The following is an 18,627-nucleotide window of genomic DNA, read 5'->3' as shown; positions in this document are numbered from 1 at the left end:
TGATAACAGGGAGCAATAGACTGTATTCTCCTGTCCTACAGTCATCCTCTCCCCTGAAATGGCTGATAACAGGGAGCAATAGACTATATTCTCCTGTCCTACAGTCATCCTCTCCCCTGAAATGGCTGATAACAGGGGGCAATAGATTGTATTCTCCTGTCCTCCAGTCATCCTCTACCCTGAAATGGCTGATAACAGGGGGCAATAGACTGTATTCTCCTGTCCTACAGTCATCCTCTCCCCTGAAATGGCTGATAACAGGGGGCAATAGACTGTATTCTCCTGTCCTACAGTCATCCTCTCCCCTGAAATGGCTGATAACAGGGGGCAATAGACTGTATTCTCCTGTCCTACAGTCATCCTCTCCTCTGAAATGGCTGATAACAGGGGGCAATAGACTGTATTCTCCTGTCCTACAGTCATCCTCTCCCCTGAAATGGCCGATAACAGGAGGCAATAGACTGTATTCTCCTGTCCTACAGTCATCCTCTCCTCTGAAATGGCTGATAACAGGGGGCAATAGACTGTATTCTCCTGTCCTACAGTCATCCTCTCCCCTGAAATGGCCGATAACAGGGGGCAATAGACTGTATTCTCCTGTCCTACAGTCATCCTCTCCCCTAAAATGGCTGATAACAGGGGGCAATAGACTGTATTCTCCTGTCCTACAGTCATCCTCTCCTCTGAAATGGCTGATAACAGGGGCAATAGACTGTATTCTCCTGTCCTACAGTCATCCTCTCCCCTGAAATGGCTGATAACAGGGGGCAATAGACTGTATTCTCCTGTCCTACAGTCATCCTCTCCCCTGAAATGGCTGATAACAGGGGGCAATAGATTGTATTCTCCTGTCCTACAGTCATCCTCTCCCCTGAAATGGCTGATAACAGGGGGCAATAGATTGTATTCTCCTGTCCTACAGTCATCCTCTCCTCTGAAATGGCTGATAACAGGGGGCAATAGACTGTATTCTCCTGTCCTACAGTCATCCTCTCCCCTGAAATGGCTGATAACAGGGGGCAATAGACTGTATTCTCCTGTCCTACAGTCATCCTCTCCCCTGAAATGGCTGATAACAGGGGGCAATAGATTGTATTCTCCTGTCCTACAGTCATCCTCTCCCCTGAAATGGCTGATAACAGGGGGCAATAGATTGTATTCTCCTGTCCTACAGTCATCCTCTCCTCTGAAATGGCTGATAACAGGGGGCAATAGACTGTATTCTCCTGTCCTACAGTCATCCTCTCCCCTGAAATGGCTGATAACAGGGGGCAATAGACTGTATTCTCCTGTCCTACAGTCATCCTCTCCTCTGAAATGGCTGATAACAGGGGGCAATAGACTGTATTCTCCTGTCCTACAGTCATCCTCTCCCCTGAAATGGCTGATAACAGGGGGCAATAGACTGTATTCTCCTGTCCTACAGTCATCCTCTCCCCTGAAATGGCTGATAACAGGGGGCAATAGACTGTATTCTCCTGTCCTACAGTCATCCTCTCCTCTGAAATGGCTGATAACAGGGGGCAATAGACTGTATTCTCCTGTCCTACAGTCATCCTCTCCCCTGAAATGGCTGATAACAGGGGGCAATAGACTGTATTCTCCCGTCCTACAGTCATCCTCTCCCCTGAAATGGCTGATAACAGGGGGCAATAGACTGTATTCTCCTGTCCTACAGTCATCCTCTCCCTGAAATGGCTGATAACAGGGGGCAATAGACTGTATTCTCCTGTCCTACAGTCATCCTCTCCCCGGAAATGGCTGATAACAGGGGCAATAGACTGTATTCTCCTGTCCTACAGTCATCCTCTCCTCTGAAATGGCTGATAACAGGGGGCAATAGACTGTATTCTCCTGTCCTACAGTCATCCTCTCCCCTGAAATGGCTGATAACAGGGGGCAATAGACTGTATTCTCCTGTCCTACAGTCATCCTCTCCTCTGAAATGGCTGATAACAGGGGGCAATAGACTGTATTCTCCTGTCCTACAGTCATCCTCTCCCCTGAAATGGCTGATAACAGGGGGCAATAGACTGTATTCTCCCGTCCTACAGTCATCCTCTCCCCTGAAATGGCTGATAACAGGGGGCAATAGACTGTATTCTCCTGTCCTACAGTCATCCTCTCCCTGAAATGGCTGATAACAGGGGGCAATAGACTGTATTCTCCTGTCCTACAGTCATCCTTCCCCCTGAAATGGCTGATAACAGGGAGCAATAGACTGTATTCTCCTGTCCTACAGTCATCCTCTCCCCTGAAATGGCTGATAACAGGGAGCAATAGACTGTATTCTCCTGTCCTACAGTCATCCTCTCCCCTGAAATGGCTGATAACAGGGAGCAATAGACTGTATTCTCCTGTCCTACAGTCATCCTCTCCTCTGAAATGGCTGATAACAGGGGGCAATAGACTGTATTCTCCTGTCCTACAGTCATCCTCTCCTCTGAAATGGCTGATAACAGGGGGCAATAGACTGTATTCTCCTGTCCTACAGTCATCCTCTCCTCTGAAATGGCTGATAACAGGAGGCAATAGACTGTATTCTCCTGTCCTACAGTCATCCTCTCCCCTGAAATGGCTGATAACAGGGGGCAATAGACTGTATTCTCCTGTCCTACAGTCATCCTCTCCCCTGAAATGGCTGATAACAGGAGCAATAGACTGTATTCTCCTGTCCTACAGTCATCTTCTCCCCTGAAATGGCTGATAACAGGGGGCAATAGACTGTATTCTCCTGTCCTACAGTCATCTTCTCCCCTGAAATGGCTGATAACAGGGAGCAATAGACTGTATTCTCCTGTCCTACAGTCATCCTCTCCTCTGAAATGGCTGATAACAGGGGGCAATAGACTGTATTCTCCTGTCCTACAGTCATCCTCTCCTCTGAAATGGCTGATAACAGGGGGCAATAGACTGTATTCTCCTGTCCTACAGTCATCCTCTCCTCTGAAATGGCTGATAACAGGAGGCAATAGACTGTATTCTCCTGTCCTACAGTCATCCTCTCCCCTGAAATGGCTGATAACAGGGGGCAATAGACTGTATTCTCCTGTCCTACAGTCATCCTCTCCCCTGAAATGGCTGATAACAGGAGCAATAGACTGTATTCTCCTGTCCTACAGTCATCTTCTCCCCTGAAATGGCTGATAACAGGGGGCAATAGACTGTATTCTCCTGTCCTACAGTCATCCTCTTCCTATACAATAAATTGTATAGTATAATTAAAGGAATACTCCAGGCAAAATTCATACTGTTATACGTAATGCAGGGGCGGAGCCTGATACAGAGATTGTCAGTTTGCTATTTTAAATCTGTGAATCATGCTCCGCCCCCTCAGATTTGTCTGGATTGTTCCTTGAAGAAAATTACTTTTTAGCTCTTCTCTCACAGATCCTCTGTCCCAGGAACTCACCAGCAGAAGGACACCAGACACAGAACCACCATGTAGATGAGAATATAAAAACACTTCCTGTTGCTTTTTTCATCTGGAAGTAAACAAAAAGACAAGTAAAGATGATGGGAGTGATGGTCTGTCATGTTTCCACAGGGTTTGTCTGCCTGATAGACCACTTTCTTACGGGAGGTCATGGTTACTCTCTTTGGGGAAATTACGCTGCAGTATAAAGCAAGTGGCAAAGACAAAGCAGCTGTCTGAGCCAGAAGGTAAATTTGTGACTACCTTAAACTCCGATAGACAGTGCAGCTAAAGTGGAGCCACTGGTCAGTGCTGGAGCTGATGGCCAATCGCTAGGGTATGCCATCTCTTTATGATGGGTGGAGGTCCGACTTCTGCACCACTTTAAAATGGGAATACCCCTTGAGTACCCCCTTTTTCATGTGACTAGTGAGAAATATCTAGCACATCCTTAAAGGGACACTCCAAGAAAAATGGATACAATGTGTAGAGTGCAGAGTAGTTGGGCATGACCCCTTCTCTGCTCTTTGTATCCTGGTGTCCTTTGAACAAATCTCTGATGCCTGGAAATAGACCTGGGTAATAGGACATGTTTGGTTGCTAGGGACTCTCCGCCTAGCAACCACAATCTCTGTATCCCTAGCAACCTCAGAATCTCAGTATAGAGCTGTAATGACCCTGTTTTAGCTGTGGGAACATTTTGATTATAGAATTATTTTTATACCACTAGACCACCGGTATTGATTTTAATTAAACCTCTAGACTACCAGGATATATAGGATAGGAATATCATATAACCTACCAGAGCACCCGGGATTCTATTAATCATACATGATCAGGGATTTTACTAATCCCTTGATCACCATGGAGTTCATTACCTATAAGATTAGCAAAATATTATATAACCTATTCGACCACCAAGGATTATGTTACTCACTGGATCCCCAGGGACATAATTACCCATTAAACTATATATAACCCGCTAGACCATTCGGGATGATTTTAAATCGCTGGAACACCAAGACTAGTAAATATACAGTAGGGCCTCATGCACATGACAGTGAATAATGGCTGTGTGACGGACATCTAAGTAACGGCCGTCACACGGCCATTTTTAGCACCAATGAAAGTCTATGGGGCGTTTCACATGGTTATTCTTTTAACGGCCAGTGAATAGCGTCCCTCCAGAAATAGGACGTTTTCACGGTCAGGCGGACCCATTGAAATCAATGGGACCGTATTTAACGGCCGATTGACAGGCGTGCACCCGTCTAAGGCCGTTAAAAACGGGTACACTTTACCAAGGAGGGGTTAAAAAAAAAACTCACCTCATGCACTTGCTCGCGGTGCGGTAGTCTCTTCTCTCTTCATTGAGTAGGACCTGCCAAAGGATCTGCGATCTGTGTGGTGACGTAACCACGTGGGAGCGCGCAGTGACGTCATTGCGCACCTTCGGCAGGTCCCGTTCAGTGAAGAGAGAAGAGACTGCTGCAGCGTGAGCAAGTGGATAAGGTAACGTTTTTGTTCTTTTTTTTTTGTAAAATCAATTAAAAAACAAAAACTGTGGTGGGGCATTATTTAAACCATGGGGGAAATTATTTAAGATGGGGCCCTTCATTGGGGGCATTATTAAAGCTAAGGACATTAAAAAAAAAATCCTATTCTATGGGGGACATTATTTAAGATGGGGGACTACATTGGGGGCATTATTAAAGCTGCGGGCGGTAAAAAAAAAATCATACACTATGGGGGACATTATTTTACCAGGGGGCCTACATGGGGGACATTATTAAAGCTGGGGACAGTAAAAAAAAATCAATTCCTACACTACAGGGGACATTATTTAAGCTGGGGGCCTACAAGGGGTATTATTAAAGCTGGGGGCACTATAAAAAAATTATTTACACCTTGGAAGACATTATTTTAGCTGGGGCCAAAATAGGGGGCATTATTAAAGCTGGAGGCAGTAAAAGAAAAATTCTTACACTATGGGGGAAATTATTTTAGCTGGGGGCCTACATGGGGGTATTATTAAATCTGGGGGCAGCAACAAAACTAAATCCTACACTATGGGGTAGATTATTTTAGCTGGGGGCCTACCATCCTTTGGGTGTTCTCAGAAGGGTGGGTCTAGAAATAACTGCCAATCAAATTCATCCTTTATTCATGTCCGTTTTCAAACGGACATTAAAAACAGACACACGGCCAGAAAATGGATGCACACACTGATGCAAAATGAAAAACTGACAGTGTGTCCGTTTTATCAGAATTTTTTTTTCACTGCCTTACCTCATAAAAGTCAGTCCTCCCTCACTTTTTTGGAAATATTTTATTATATATTTTCATGAAACAACATTGAAGATCTGACCCTCTGATACAATGTGAAGCAGTCAGTGTACAGCTTGTATAACAGTGTAGATTGGGAGTGCCCTCAAAATAACTCAACACTCAAACTCAAATGACAATGGCCAAATTGTGCCCAGCGCTTGGGTGTTTTCGGCGGCCCTATGGAAATTAATGGAGGGCGGCTGCGCATGCAAAGTGGGCCCTCCACTACTTTCCCCACTCTGTTCTCCGTGTAGGTGTGAGTCCCAGAGGTGGGACCCGCACCTATCAGACAATGGGGGCATATCCTAGCAATATGCCCCCATTGTCTGTGATGACAAAACCCCTTTAACTCTCTTGGGCATGGAGGTCACTGGAGCTTCACAGGTGGCCACTGAAATCCTCTTCCACTCCTCCATGATGACATCACAGAGTTGGTGGATGTTAGAGACCTTGCGCTCCTCTACCTTCCATTTGAGGAGGCCCCACAGATGCTCAATAGGGTTTAGGTCTGGAGACATGCATGGCCGGTCCCGCATCTTTACCCTCAGTTTCTTTACAAGACAGTGGTCGTCTTGGAGGTGTTTGGGGTCATTATCATGTTGGAATACCGCCCTTCAGCCCAGTTTCCGATGGGAGGGGATTGGACTCTGGTTCAGTATGTCACAGTACATGTTGGCATTCATGGTTCCCTCAATGACGTGTAGCCCCCCCACAGCTGGAAGCACTCATGCAGCCCCAAACCATGACACTCCCACCACCATGCTTGACTGTAGGCAGGACACACTTGTCTTTGTGCTCCTCATCTGGTTGCCACCACACACACTTGACACCATCTGAACCAAATAAGCCTATCTTGGTCTCATCAGACCACAGTACATGGTTCCGGTAATCCATGTCCTTAGTCTGCTTGTCTTCTGCAAACTGCTTGCGGCTTGCTTGTGCATCATCCTTAGAAGAGGTTTCCTTTTGGGATGGCAGCCATGCAGACCAATGTGATGCAGTGTGCAGCGTATGGTCTGAGCACTGACAGGATGACCCCCACCCCTGTAACCTCTGCAACAATGCTGGAAGCACTCATACATCCCCTGGATATGATGCTGAGCACGTGCTCTCAGCCTCCCTGGTCGACCATGGCGAGGCCTGTTCTGAGTGGAACCTGTCTGCTTCAACCGCTGGATGGTCTTGGCCACCATGCTGCAGCTCAGTGTCGATCTTCTTATAGCCTCGGCCATCTTTATGTAGAGCAATGATTTCTTTTTCAGATCCTCAGAGTTCTTTGTCATGAGGAGCCATGTTGAACTTCCAGTGACCAGTATGAGAGATTGTGAGAAGGATGACACCAAATTTAACACACCTGCTCCCCATTCACACCTGAAACCTTGTAACATATTAAATATGTGATATAATATTAATTGGTATTTAATATAAAGGATGTATTACACTACACACTGACACCATCTATAGTAATACATTTGGCAATGGGAGGTCTGTATGTGGACATCAAGACCTATATTTGAAGTCTCCATATATGACAATGTAGAAGTACATACTTTAGTAAGACAGGCCTGTATCTATGGTATAAACGACTGACTGAGACAGACAAGGGGTGGTCTTCTTACACTCACTCTATTGGGGGTGTTTGCTGCTGAAGATCATGAAAGAAACACATGGAGCCTTAGAAGAAGATTCCTAACCTTCAACAATGATACTTTATGGACTTTCATATTCACACATGGACAATAGATTAAGACTTCCTAAACTATTTTTGTAAGTAATCAACTCTTATGAGAACTGAAAATAAATCGCATTAATCATTTTTTATATAATTATTGTTGAATCCTGATGAGTCCTCCAGGTGTTCTCTTTACTCCAAATAGCGCATACACTAGATTTGGAGAGGATTACCAAATCAGTTTGATATTTTTCATACATATTGATATTACATTTGGCGAGATATTACAATTAGCGAGCTACCATACTGCTATATAAAAGCTTGAAGAGGGGGAAGAGTGAACTCAAAAAAGAAATTTCAAGCTTTAATAAGTTGGAGAATCTAAGAAGAATCTCTGAAGGAGGACAAGTGCCAGACGTACCAAGATGTGCTGATGACAGAAGCCCAGCCTTGAATTTACTGAGGTTGTAAGTATGGAAATAATAAATTCTATTGCTGATAAGAGTAGCTTACAATTTACGTTTATGCCTAGTGAACAGCTAGATCTGCAGAAGATTTGGTTTGATATGTGAACAGGAAAACAAGTAGACAGACTGTAAGCATATTTTAGTCAGTAAAGAGAAAACAAGGAATATTGTCCATATGGTGAAGGTCTTTCACAGACTAGTGTCACATAGATCCATGTATAATTGTACCAGTGCAGTTACAACCACAGACACTGGTATCTGTGAAGATGCATCAACTGAGGGTGGAATTGGCAATAAAGTAGAGGAAAGTAAGAATAATGATGATTTGAGAACTCAGCAGAATGAGATGAAACACATATATATGATCTCTGATGAAAGTGACCTTAATTGTATAACTAGAGAAGACATTGCAGATCTCTGCTGAAGGTGACTTTGTTTCAGTAGACAATGAAAGGTCTATACACCAGCAGACATTGCATATTAAAGAGGCCAGCTTACAATTAAAATTGCAGAAGCAATTAATCAAAATATGCAAAGAAATCCGCACATATGATGCAAACCTCCATGTGTGCAAGAACTCTGAGATTTTTGAGAGCTATGCAGACAGATTTGAATTATCAAATGAACAAAGGAATTGATTATTTAGATTGTGTCTTCCTGTGAATTTTGAGCACCCGAGCACAATGTAAGTCAATGAGAGAACCCCAGGCACCCCCTGCTCAGAAGAGAAGAGGATGTCTGGTTCATAAAAAAAGGTTAGAAATTGATTAAAACCCCATAAAAATGGTTTGGAAACAACAACATACAATAGACAACCACACAAAGGCTATATGCCAAAAGCCAGGTATGTGCAAGCCCTCAATCTATCCATGAGACAGATAACAGCCAGCATACTTTACAATGGCAGCCTTGTGCACTATGAGTTATTCCAAACCAGCTCTCATCTGACTAAGAACCAGTAAACCTCAAAGTTATTTAGCATCTATTGGATGGCTTGGGTGGACCTGCACACCTAGATCAATATCACTAGGGCGACAAAACGTTTTCTGATTGTCCTAACATAATATTCAATAACCTTTCTATACAGTTTTGTCATTTAAAAACTCATTTGCATAAACATTGGCATATGGGAAAGACATGCCTTTTTTTTTTTTAGCTGTCATAAGACTATGAAAACCACTAGATTGCGCTATTGAGTTATAAACAGCGCCATCTATTGGTTTCACAGTCTTATGACAAGAGTAGACTAATAGTTTTGTCAGAAGATTATGAAACCAATAGATGGCGCTGTTTATAACTCAATAGCGCCATCTATTGGTTTCATAGTCTTTTGACAAGAATATTACACTATGAGTCTTATGACAAGCCTATTAGTGCAGCCTTTTGCATGGAAAATTCGCGATTAGAATATTCGTGATCTACACTGAGTTATTACCCAGCTTTCCCAGTGTCAGATATCTGCACTGAGTTATTACCTAACTTTTCCAGTGTCAGATTTTATGACTGAGTTATTACCCAGCTTTCCCAGTGTCAGATATATTCACAGAGTTATTACCCAACTTTCCCAGTGTCAGATTTTATCACTGAGTTATTACCCAGCTTTCCCAGTGTTAGATTTTATCACTGAGTTATTACCCAGCTTTCCCAGTGTCAGATTTTATCACTGAGTTATTAACCAGCTTTCCCAGTGTTAGATTTTATCACTGAGTTATTACCCAGCTTTCCCAATGTCAGATTTTATCACTGAGTTATTACCCAGCTTTCCCAGTGTTAGATTTTATCACTGAGTTATTACCCAGCTTTCCCAGTGTCAGATATCATTCACTGCCCTGAATATTGTAGGCTTAAGTAAGTCCAAAGTGAGGCAGTATATTTAGTGACAGGGACCCATCTGCGGAAGCCACCTTGACGCCTGGTAGATGGGCCCGACACGTATGTGCGCTAAGAGCTTCCATTATTCATTTATAGTCGGTATTGTACCACTTTTATCTAGAATGACCCCATTTCTTAGCTCTATTGTTTTTAATAATGTTTGCTTCATGGATATGCACCTGTGATTCTGAAGGTTCTAGTCTAAATTTTCTTGCAACATAACTCAATAGTGCCATCTATTGGTTTTCATAGTCTTATGACAGCTGAAAAACAAGGCAGATTCTGCTCATTTGCATGTCTTTTCCATATGCCAGGCATGCTCAACCTGCGGCCCTCCAGCTGTTAGAAAACTACAACTCCCATAATTCCCGGACAGTCTACAGCTATCAACCTACAGAAGGGCATGGTGGGGGTTGTAGTTTTACAACAGCTGGAGGGCCGCAGGTTGAGCATCCCTGCCATATGCCCATGTTTATGCAAATGAGTTTTTACATGACAAAACTGTATAGAAAGGTTATTGAATATTATGTTAGGACTATTAGAAAACTTTTTGTCTCACTAATGATATTGATCTAGGTGTGCAGGTCCACCCAAGCCATCCAATAGATGCAAAATAACTTTGAGGTTTACTGGTTCTCAGTCAGATGAGAGCTGGTTTGGAATATCTCATAGTGCACAAGGCTACCATTGTAAGGTATGCTGGCTGTTATCTGTCTCATGGATAGATTGATGGCTTGCACATACCTGGCTATTGGCATATAGCCTTTGTGTGGTTGTCTATTGTATTTCGTACATAATAGGAGTCTAAGATGCATCCAGCTATCTTCTTAAAGGGGTATTCCCATGGCGCCTTTTCATACTAACCTGCTGCCAGCACGCTGTTCACTTCCTGGATTCTGGTCGGGGGCAGGCTTCATCTTGATTGACGTCTTCTCCCGGCCGGGCCATGCGCTGGACTGAATGCACACGCCAGCGTGCATGCACCATGGTGACTTTTTCCTGGCCAGTATAGTACAGAGCCGGCATGCGTGTTCGCAGCTCTGTACTATTCTGGCCAGGAAGAAGTCACCATGGCGCATGCGTGGCGGTGTGCACGTTCAGGACAGCGAGTGGCCCGGCTGGGAGAAAAGAAGGCTTCTTCTGCGCAAGTGCGGCCACAGGGATTCTGGAGAAGAGCGGTGGCCGTAACCAGGGGAGACCAAATGACAACAATGAGGTAAGTGGGGATGAATTTTCTCCTAAAGGGTGGGAATTGGTTAATCAAATATATTTTCAAAAATGATTACTGTCAAATGATTAACAGATTTAACAGTGATCATTATGATGGGAATACCCCTTTAATGCTGTTTCCAAACCATTTTGATGGGGTTTCCATCAATTTCTAACCTTTTTTTGTGAACCAGACACCCTCTTTTCTTTAGAGCAGGGGTTGCCTGGTTTGATGCTCGGGTCTCCCATTGACTTTGAGTGTATTAAATCGTACTCGAGCATCCAAAGTATTCGGCCGAGCACTCAGATCTGCCGAGCATAGCGATGCTCGAGCCGAACAGCAGTTCGGCCGAGCATGCTCGCTCAACACTAATAATGATTCAAACGTGTGGATTTTTCATAGTGATGCTCAAAGATTAAAAGAGCTGATTTGGTGCACTAGAAGTCACAGCATGCCCACATATGAAATTCTAAAGGAATAAAAAATTGGCAGAAAGGAATCGACGTTTGGATTTATGTCCATGTTTTGAACGGACATACAAAGTGGTTATTGAGAATGCCAAACGTTTACATATCATTCACATGTTTGTCAGAAAGTTCACATTTTTAAAGCCTTCTGTATTAGTGTAGGCATCAAAGAAACCATCATTATTTCAGGCTACAAAGTTTTTGGATATTATGAGTTCAAAATGAAGCAAAACATGTCTCCATCACATATCAGAAGTGTAGAGGGAACAGAGGCAGATGTAAAAATAGACAAAATCCGGCCTAAAAAGACTAAAATATCAGATACATGTAAAAGGATCAAACATACTCTTTTTTTTTTTGTTGTAAACAAAGTTTTATTGTTTTATCTTAACATATAATAGTGTATACATTTGATCCATTGGTACAGTAATTTATATAATATGTTACACAAAAAACAGAGGTATTAACAATAACAACCTCCCTTTCCCTTCTGACCAATCCAGTCCCCAATCACCAAGTCCCTCCTATCATAGCTCTTTTGTTATAACAGATCATGTATCCTTGTTTGCTTATTAACTTATTAATCTGTTTGTATTTCATGGTATTGCACCAACTTTCCGAATGTACCCCTCAACTGTTCTGTCAAACACCATGTTGTTGATCTATACAGGTTTATTACCACTTGGATTTCTTCTTCGTCAAGTACTTTTGTTATAAAGCTCCTCCACTTTTTCATGAGCCCTTTTACTAAGTTATCTTTCGCATGTTCTGCCGCTAGTAATTCCATTCTCATGCACCATTTGACTTGGTTTATTATGTTTTTTAAATGTGGTGTTGATGGTTTTAACCAATATTGCAATAAACATCTTTTTGCTGCTTATATGCGTCATTTGCGTGATATGTGCATTTTCTGGATGATAGTGGAATAAAATGAATTCCGGTGATAATGGAACCTTGTTCTTCAGTACTTCCTCCGACCATTTTATGAATGTTTTCCAGTAAAAGACTGACTGCGGGTATACCCATAGTGTGTCATTTTGGACAGTGTGTTATTCTACCTTGCTGTAGATTATTCTGGGTTTCATAGAAGCCGTAAATCGCCCTGTGATTGATTCTGAACTGTGATTCACGCCAGATTTCACTTGGGGTTACTTTCTTGACTACTAGCCATCCCCGAAAATATATTTTTGTCCTGTAAATTGGGAACTTTCAGATCTTTTTCCCAGGATTTAAAGGGTCTGGATGGGGACTTTTCTGACAGGGCTTTCCATATCCTAAACACGATATCCGAGAGTGACAGGGAGGAATTGTTTTATTGTTTTAATAAATCAAATTGGTTTGACGGGAATTCTTGTGAGAAATCCCTCAATTGCACTTTTAGAAAGTTCGGTACTTGTAAATATGCCAGAAAATGATTGGATGCAAGTCCATATTTAGAACACACCTCTCGGAAGAGGAGATACCTGTTTTCCAGGACGTCCTCCATGACAGCACTACATGGAGGTTGTCTCCCCCGCACACTATTGGGACAGGAAACAGAGAGGTTAAAAGCTCCCCCCCCCACCCACCATCACCAGTGTTTTTTCCTGTCCCAATAATGGACAGGGCAGAGAGTGGTCTCTTGTAGACCTGCAGAAACCTTTTTCTTTTTTTATTTCGCCGGGCTAAAACCCCTATGCTGGGGTCCCTTAGCCTCCCAGCCCTCTCCAGTACCTGTGGGTCACGCGACTCACGGCTGGAGGCGGGTATACCAGGGGCTGGGAAACGGTAGCCGCAACCCCGCCGGGGCTCTGGGCTGCAGGACGCTCCTCCAGGAGGGATCGCGCGGGAACCGGAGCGCTTCTCTTCTCACTTCCGGGTTCGGCGCTGAGCCGGAAGTGACGACTAAGCGCCGGCAGAGGAGTGCGCATGTGCGTGACCTCCGACGCCGGATCCAGTATGGCGGCGCCCTGCGGACGATCCCCAAGCGGCGAGGGACGCTGGAGGCCTAACGAACGGCCTCGCGTCCATCCAGAATCTGTGGGAGGAGCATCCACGTCAGGAGGGGTAAGTGCCAGTGGCATTTAAAAATCTGGTGGGCTAGGTGTCAGTCCCTCAGTCATGGACTCGTCCGGTGTGAGAGAGCAGTCCCCAGACCCTCCTGCCCAGGGACATGTGAGTAACCCAGCACTACATGTGGTGAAGCTGGCGTAGGGATAGTGATAGGCTCAGGGATTTATGGCCTGTTTTTCTATCATCATGTCTCCTAGGGAGAGAAAGATCCTACCCTAAAGGTGGACATCAAAAAGAAGCCCAGGAGATGCGCTATTTGCAATAAAAGGCTTCAGGAGTCATATACAAAGAAGCTTTGTACCGATTGTATTAACAAAATGATGAAAGAGGAACAGTCGTCCCTTTTAACGGACATTAGAGCCATCATTAAAGAAGAGGTCAAAGCGTCAGTTTCCTCCTTAATAACGCCTAAGGTGGCTGAACAGACCACCGGGATTAAAAGACCTAGGGAGATCTTGGAGTCAGACACAGAGGTCATAGAGGTGGAATATTCAGGGGGGGAGGAAGAAGAGGAGTCTTTACCTTCCTCATCCCATGAGGAGAAACGCAAGTACTGCTTCTCAACTGAGGATATGGATTCCCTCCTAACTGCAGTTAGACAGACTATGGATATCTCAGACGAACCAGCTAAGAGATCCATTCAGGAGGAGATGTTTGCTGGCCTGATTACAAAACAGAGGAAGGTGTTCCCTTTAAATTCTAGCCTAAAACAAATGATCCTGGATGAATGGGAGGATGTAGAAAAAAGGCTGTTTATTCCTAGAGAGTTTAAAAGCCGTTTATCCTTCGACAAAGAGGACACTAAAATTTGGGAAGAAATCCCCAAAATCGACGCCCCGGTCGCAAGGGTAGCTAAAAAAACAGCAATCCCATTCGAAGACTCCTCCCAGCTGAAAGACCCCATGGACCGCAAAGCCGATGGTCTCCTGAGGAAATCTTGGGAAGCTTCTGCGGCCTTAATGTCTACTAACGTGGCAGCTACTTCAGTGGCTAGGTCCCTTTTATTGTGGTTATCTCAGCTGGAGAATCATTTGTCAATGGGAACTCCCAGGGAGGACATTTTGGAGACTATCCCGCTCCTAAAGATGGCGACAGCCTTTACAGCGGACGCCTCAGCAGAGTCAGTCAGGTTCGCAGCTAAAGGCGGGGCCCTTCTGAACATCGCAAGAAGGGCTTTGTGGCTGAAGAACTGGTCTGGTGATCTCACCTCAAAGAATAAGCTATGTGCAATCCCCTTCTCAGGATCATACGTGTTCGGCCCTAGTCTGGACAAAATTCTGGAAAAGGCCTTAGATAAAAAGATAGGTTTTCCTGAGACTAAAACTAAGAAGACACAGTTTTTTCGTAAAAAATTCCAGCCAAAAAACCAAACGTATAAGGATAAGGGGAAGTCGGGGAGATGGTCCTATCCTAAAGGGGGTAGGGGCAGAGGATTTCTGCTTAACCCCAACACTTCCCAGGACAAACAATGACGCCAGACCAGTCGGGGGGAGATTAAGATCCTTTCTCCCAGCATGGAGCCAGGTAACTCAGAACCCTTGGGTGCTCCAAATTATTCAAGAAGGGTACAAGATAGAATTCATATCTATTCCGCAACACAAATTTGTGCTAACAGGGTACGGAGGAGGTACACAACAGGAAAATCTTTTAAAAGACGTCGCAAAACTAAAAAATCTAGGTGCAGTGACTCGCGTCCCTGCGGGTCAGGAAGGCAGGGGCTTCTATTCAAGGTTATTCCTGGTCAAGAAGCCAGATGGTTCTTTCAGAACTATAATCAACCTAAAACCTCTAAACGTCTTCATAAAGTACCGTCGTTTCAAGATGGAATCAATAAGATCAACAACACCCCTCATTTCTCAGGAAGCGGTAATGTGCACCTTAGACTTAAAAGATGCATATTACCATGTACCAATACATCCGGACCATCAAAAATTCCTAAGATTTGCAGTAAGGGAAGCAGACAGAGTAAACCATTATCATTTTAAGTGCCTGCCCTTTAGGATATCAACAGCCCCCCGGGTGTTCACAAAATTGATAATAGAGATAGTGGCCTTCCTCAGACTGAAGGGAATAAAGATTGTACCTTATCTAGACGATCTCCTCCTAACCGCAGACTCTGCACCAGTTCTAGCGTCACAAGCACAGACAACAATATCCCTCTTACAGGATCTCGGCTGGATCATAAATTGGGAAAAATCGGACCTAGTACCAGAGACCAAGAAGATCTTCCTGGGAACACTACTAGATTCGAACCTACAGAGGTCTTTCCTTCCACCTCAAAAACAACAAAGCCTTGTCAAGAAATTGAGAGCATTTCAGGGGAAATCAGTGTGCACCATCAGAAATGCCATGAGCATTCTGGGCCTGATGACATCTTGCATATTTACAGTACCGTGGAGTCAACATCACACGAGAGTCCTGCAGAAGATGATTCTATCAGTCTGGGACGGAGACCACCGATCCATAGACCGGAAGATCCTTATAAAGGAGAATGCTCGAAGATCCCTGGATTGGTGGCAGACATCAAGCAACCTATCAAAAGGCGTCTCCTGGAATCTAAATCCGTACGTCGTAGTAACTACAGATGCCAGCCAACAAGGTTGGGGGGCAAAGGTTGGAATCTACTACTTCCAAGGAACCTGGAGCAAGACCATAAAAAACAGGTCTTCAAACTTCAGAGAACTTCAGGCCGTTTGGGAAGCTCTCAGACAGAGTCAGGATCTTCTGAGTGGACAGAACATACGAATCCTGTTGGACAACATGACAGCAGTCTCTTTCCTCAAACATCAGGGAGGAACAAGATACCCTCTCCTCCAGAATCTAACAAACAGGATTTTTTCCTGGGCAGAGGAGAATGTGCTGTCAATCTCAGCAGTACACCTACAAGGTTCAAAAAACCAGTCGGCAGATTTCCTCAGCAGACACTTTATAGATCCAAACGAGTGGACTTTAAACAGACAGGTGTTTCTAGAGTTGACAGCCTCATGGGGATATCCGGACATCGACCTCTTTGCTTCAAGGGAGAATACTCAAACAACCTCCTTCTTCTCCCGGAATCCTGCCGATCACCCCGCGGCCGTAGACGCTCTATCTCAATCCTGGAACATGAAGCTGGCGTATGCGTTTCCGCCTTTCCCTCTGATTTCAGTAGCCCTAAAGAAGATCAGCAGGGAATCGGCCAAAGTGATCTTCATAGCTCCCTTTTGGCCAAAACAAGCCTGGTTCCCGGTCCTGTCCTCTCTGAGTCAAGAAGAACCGATTCCCCTCCCTCTCAGGCCAGACCTGTTGCATCAGGGTCCAATATGGAATCCGGAAATAAACAGCGTGGCTTCTGAAAGGGACTTGTTAAGATTACAGGGGTTCTCAGAAGAAGTAATAGCCACTATTCAGAGAGGCCATAAACAGGTGACCTCGGCGATTTATAATAAAATCTGGAAAAAATTCTGCTCCTGGATGGCGCTGAGAGGGAAGAATCCCCTACTCCCGAGTGTGGGAGATATTCTTGATTTCTTCCAGGAAGGGTTTAACATGGGGCTCAGGCCCAGTACCCTTAAGGTCCAAACTGCAGCCTTAAGTTGGTTTCTAAACTACTCCCTGTCAGAAAATCGATGGGTAAGCAGGTTCTTAAAGGCAACCACACGGATTAGGCCAACACTAAGGTCCCAGGTCCCTCCCTGGGATCTGTCGCTAGTTCTTAATGCCTTAACAAAATCACCTTTTGAACCCCTACACGAGAGTAGCCTAAGAAACCTGACCTTAAAAATGATGTTCTTAGTGGCTATCACATCAGTCCGTAGGCTAGGGGAGATCCAGGCCCTCACCATCCGTGAACCGTACCTTACAATCTGTGAAGACAGAGTCATATTAAGGCTAGACCCGTCCTTTATACCGAAGGTAGCTTCTTCCTTTCATCGTAACCAGGAGATAGTACTACCAACTTTCTTCACAGACCCAAAGACCGAAAGGGAGAAGGAGTTCCATCTTCTAGACGTCAGACGTTCTCTCCTTTTCTACCTAGACGTTACCAGTACCTTTAGAGTGGACTCAAATCTGTTTGTTCAATTTTCAGGCCACAATAAAGGCAAGAAAGCTTCTAAAGCAACCTTAGCTAGATGGATTAAGATAGTCATTAAAGAGGCTTATCAGAGCCAGGAGCTTCCCTGTCCCCAGGAGATTAGGGCTCATTCAACGAGAGCAGTCTCGGCTTCATGGGCCGAACATGCGAATGCTTCTATCGACCAGATATGTAGAGCAGCCACCTGGGCAAGCTCCCAAACCTTTTGTAAGCATTACTGTAATGCAAGGCACCAACAAACAGACCAGTGATGAAAGCAAAAAGGTGTTTATTCACCAGAAACATAAACGTCCAGGACACTTGCTGGTAACAAGGAATAATAACAAAAACCAGGCAAGGAGATTCCAGGAATAGTCCCAACCAGTGCTGAATGATGCTGTGCACTTGGCAGTCGAGTCACTCCAGATCTTGGGTCCGCTGCAAAGGACAAAGTTCCTGGCAGTCTTCAGTCACTAGCAGTTGTGACCTATACCTGGTTGAGGGAAAATAACAGTGGGCACTGATCACCCTGAGAGACCTCCTTTTAAATGCCTGCTGACCAATCCCAGGGTGCCAAGTGTCCACTACCATAGGTGAACAAATTGCCCTGCACCTGAGTACATGGCCTAAGGCAATCACAAGTTGATTAACCCATGGCTGGCTCCCTAATCCACTTTGCTCTTGTGAGTCAGTATATTATGCGCCACTGGTCGACGAAGCGCATAAGAAGCGCGTACTCGCGACCGTGTATCCCTTTGCGAACCTGCCCTCGTGCGTACGCACGGACGCATGATTGACTCAGCGCGAGTATGCGAGCGCGTGGACCCAGATGCGGAAACGGAAGTCGCAGGAGACACCGGAGACAACCCTGGCCGCGGCGTCTTGTCACTCGCCTGGCCACTCTGTCCCCGGGACTCCGACGGTCCTCCCCTCCGATGTCCACGCGAACGCATCCCCGCACTGGTTCGCAAAGGGGTCAGCGCTGGTGCATCAGAGACACGCATAACCTGTCCCTCAACTCCACGAGGACCCCTCTTGGTTCCCCTGGAGTGCAAAGCAGGTGAGGATCTTACAATTACAGATTAAATGT

General features: G+C 44.8%; 1 protein-coding gene across 1 annotated transcript in view; it reads right to left on the bottom strand.

Annotated features, from left to right (window-relative positions):
- Positions 1-18,627, bottom strand: part of LOC121009511 (histo-blood group ABO system transferase-like) — a 52,885-nt gene that overhangs the window by 12,510 nt on the left and 21,748 nt on the right. Inside the window, exon 2 of the mRNA XM_040442697.1 lies at positions 3,413-3,485. Within this exon, the coding sequence (XP_040298631.1) occupies positions 3,413-3,485 (73 nt within the window). The remainder of the gene's footprint in view (positions 1-3,412; positions 3,486-18,627) is intronic.

The sequence above is a fragment of the Bufo bufo genome, chromosome 8, assembly GCF_905171765.1.
Source record: "Bufo bufo chromosome 8, aBufBuf1.1, whole genome shotgun sequence".
In the NCBI taxonomy this organism is placed as follows: Eukaryota; Metazoa; Chordata; class Amphibia; order Anura; family Bufonidae; genus Bufo; species Bufo bufo.
The sequence above is the reverse complement of the archived record's forward strand: the minus strand, read 5'-3'. Positions and strand labels throughout refer to the sequence as shown.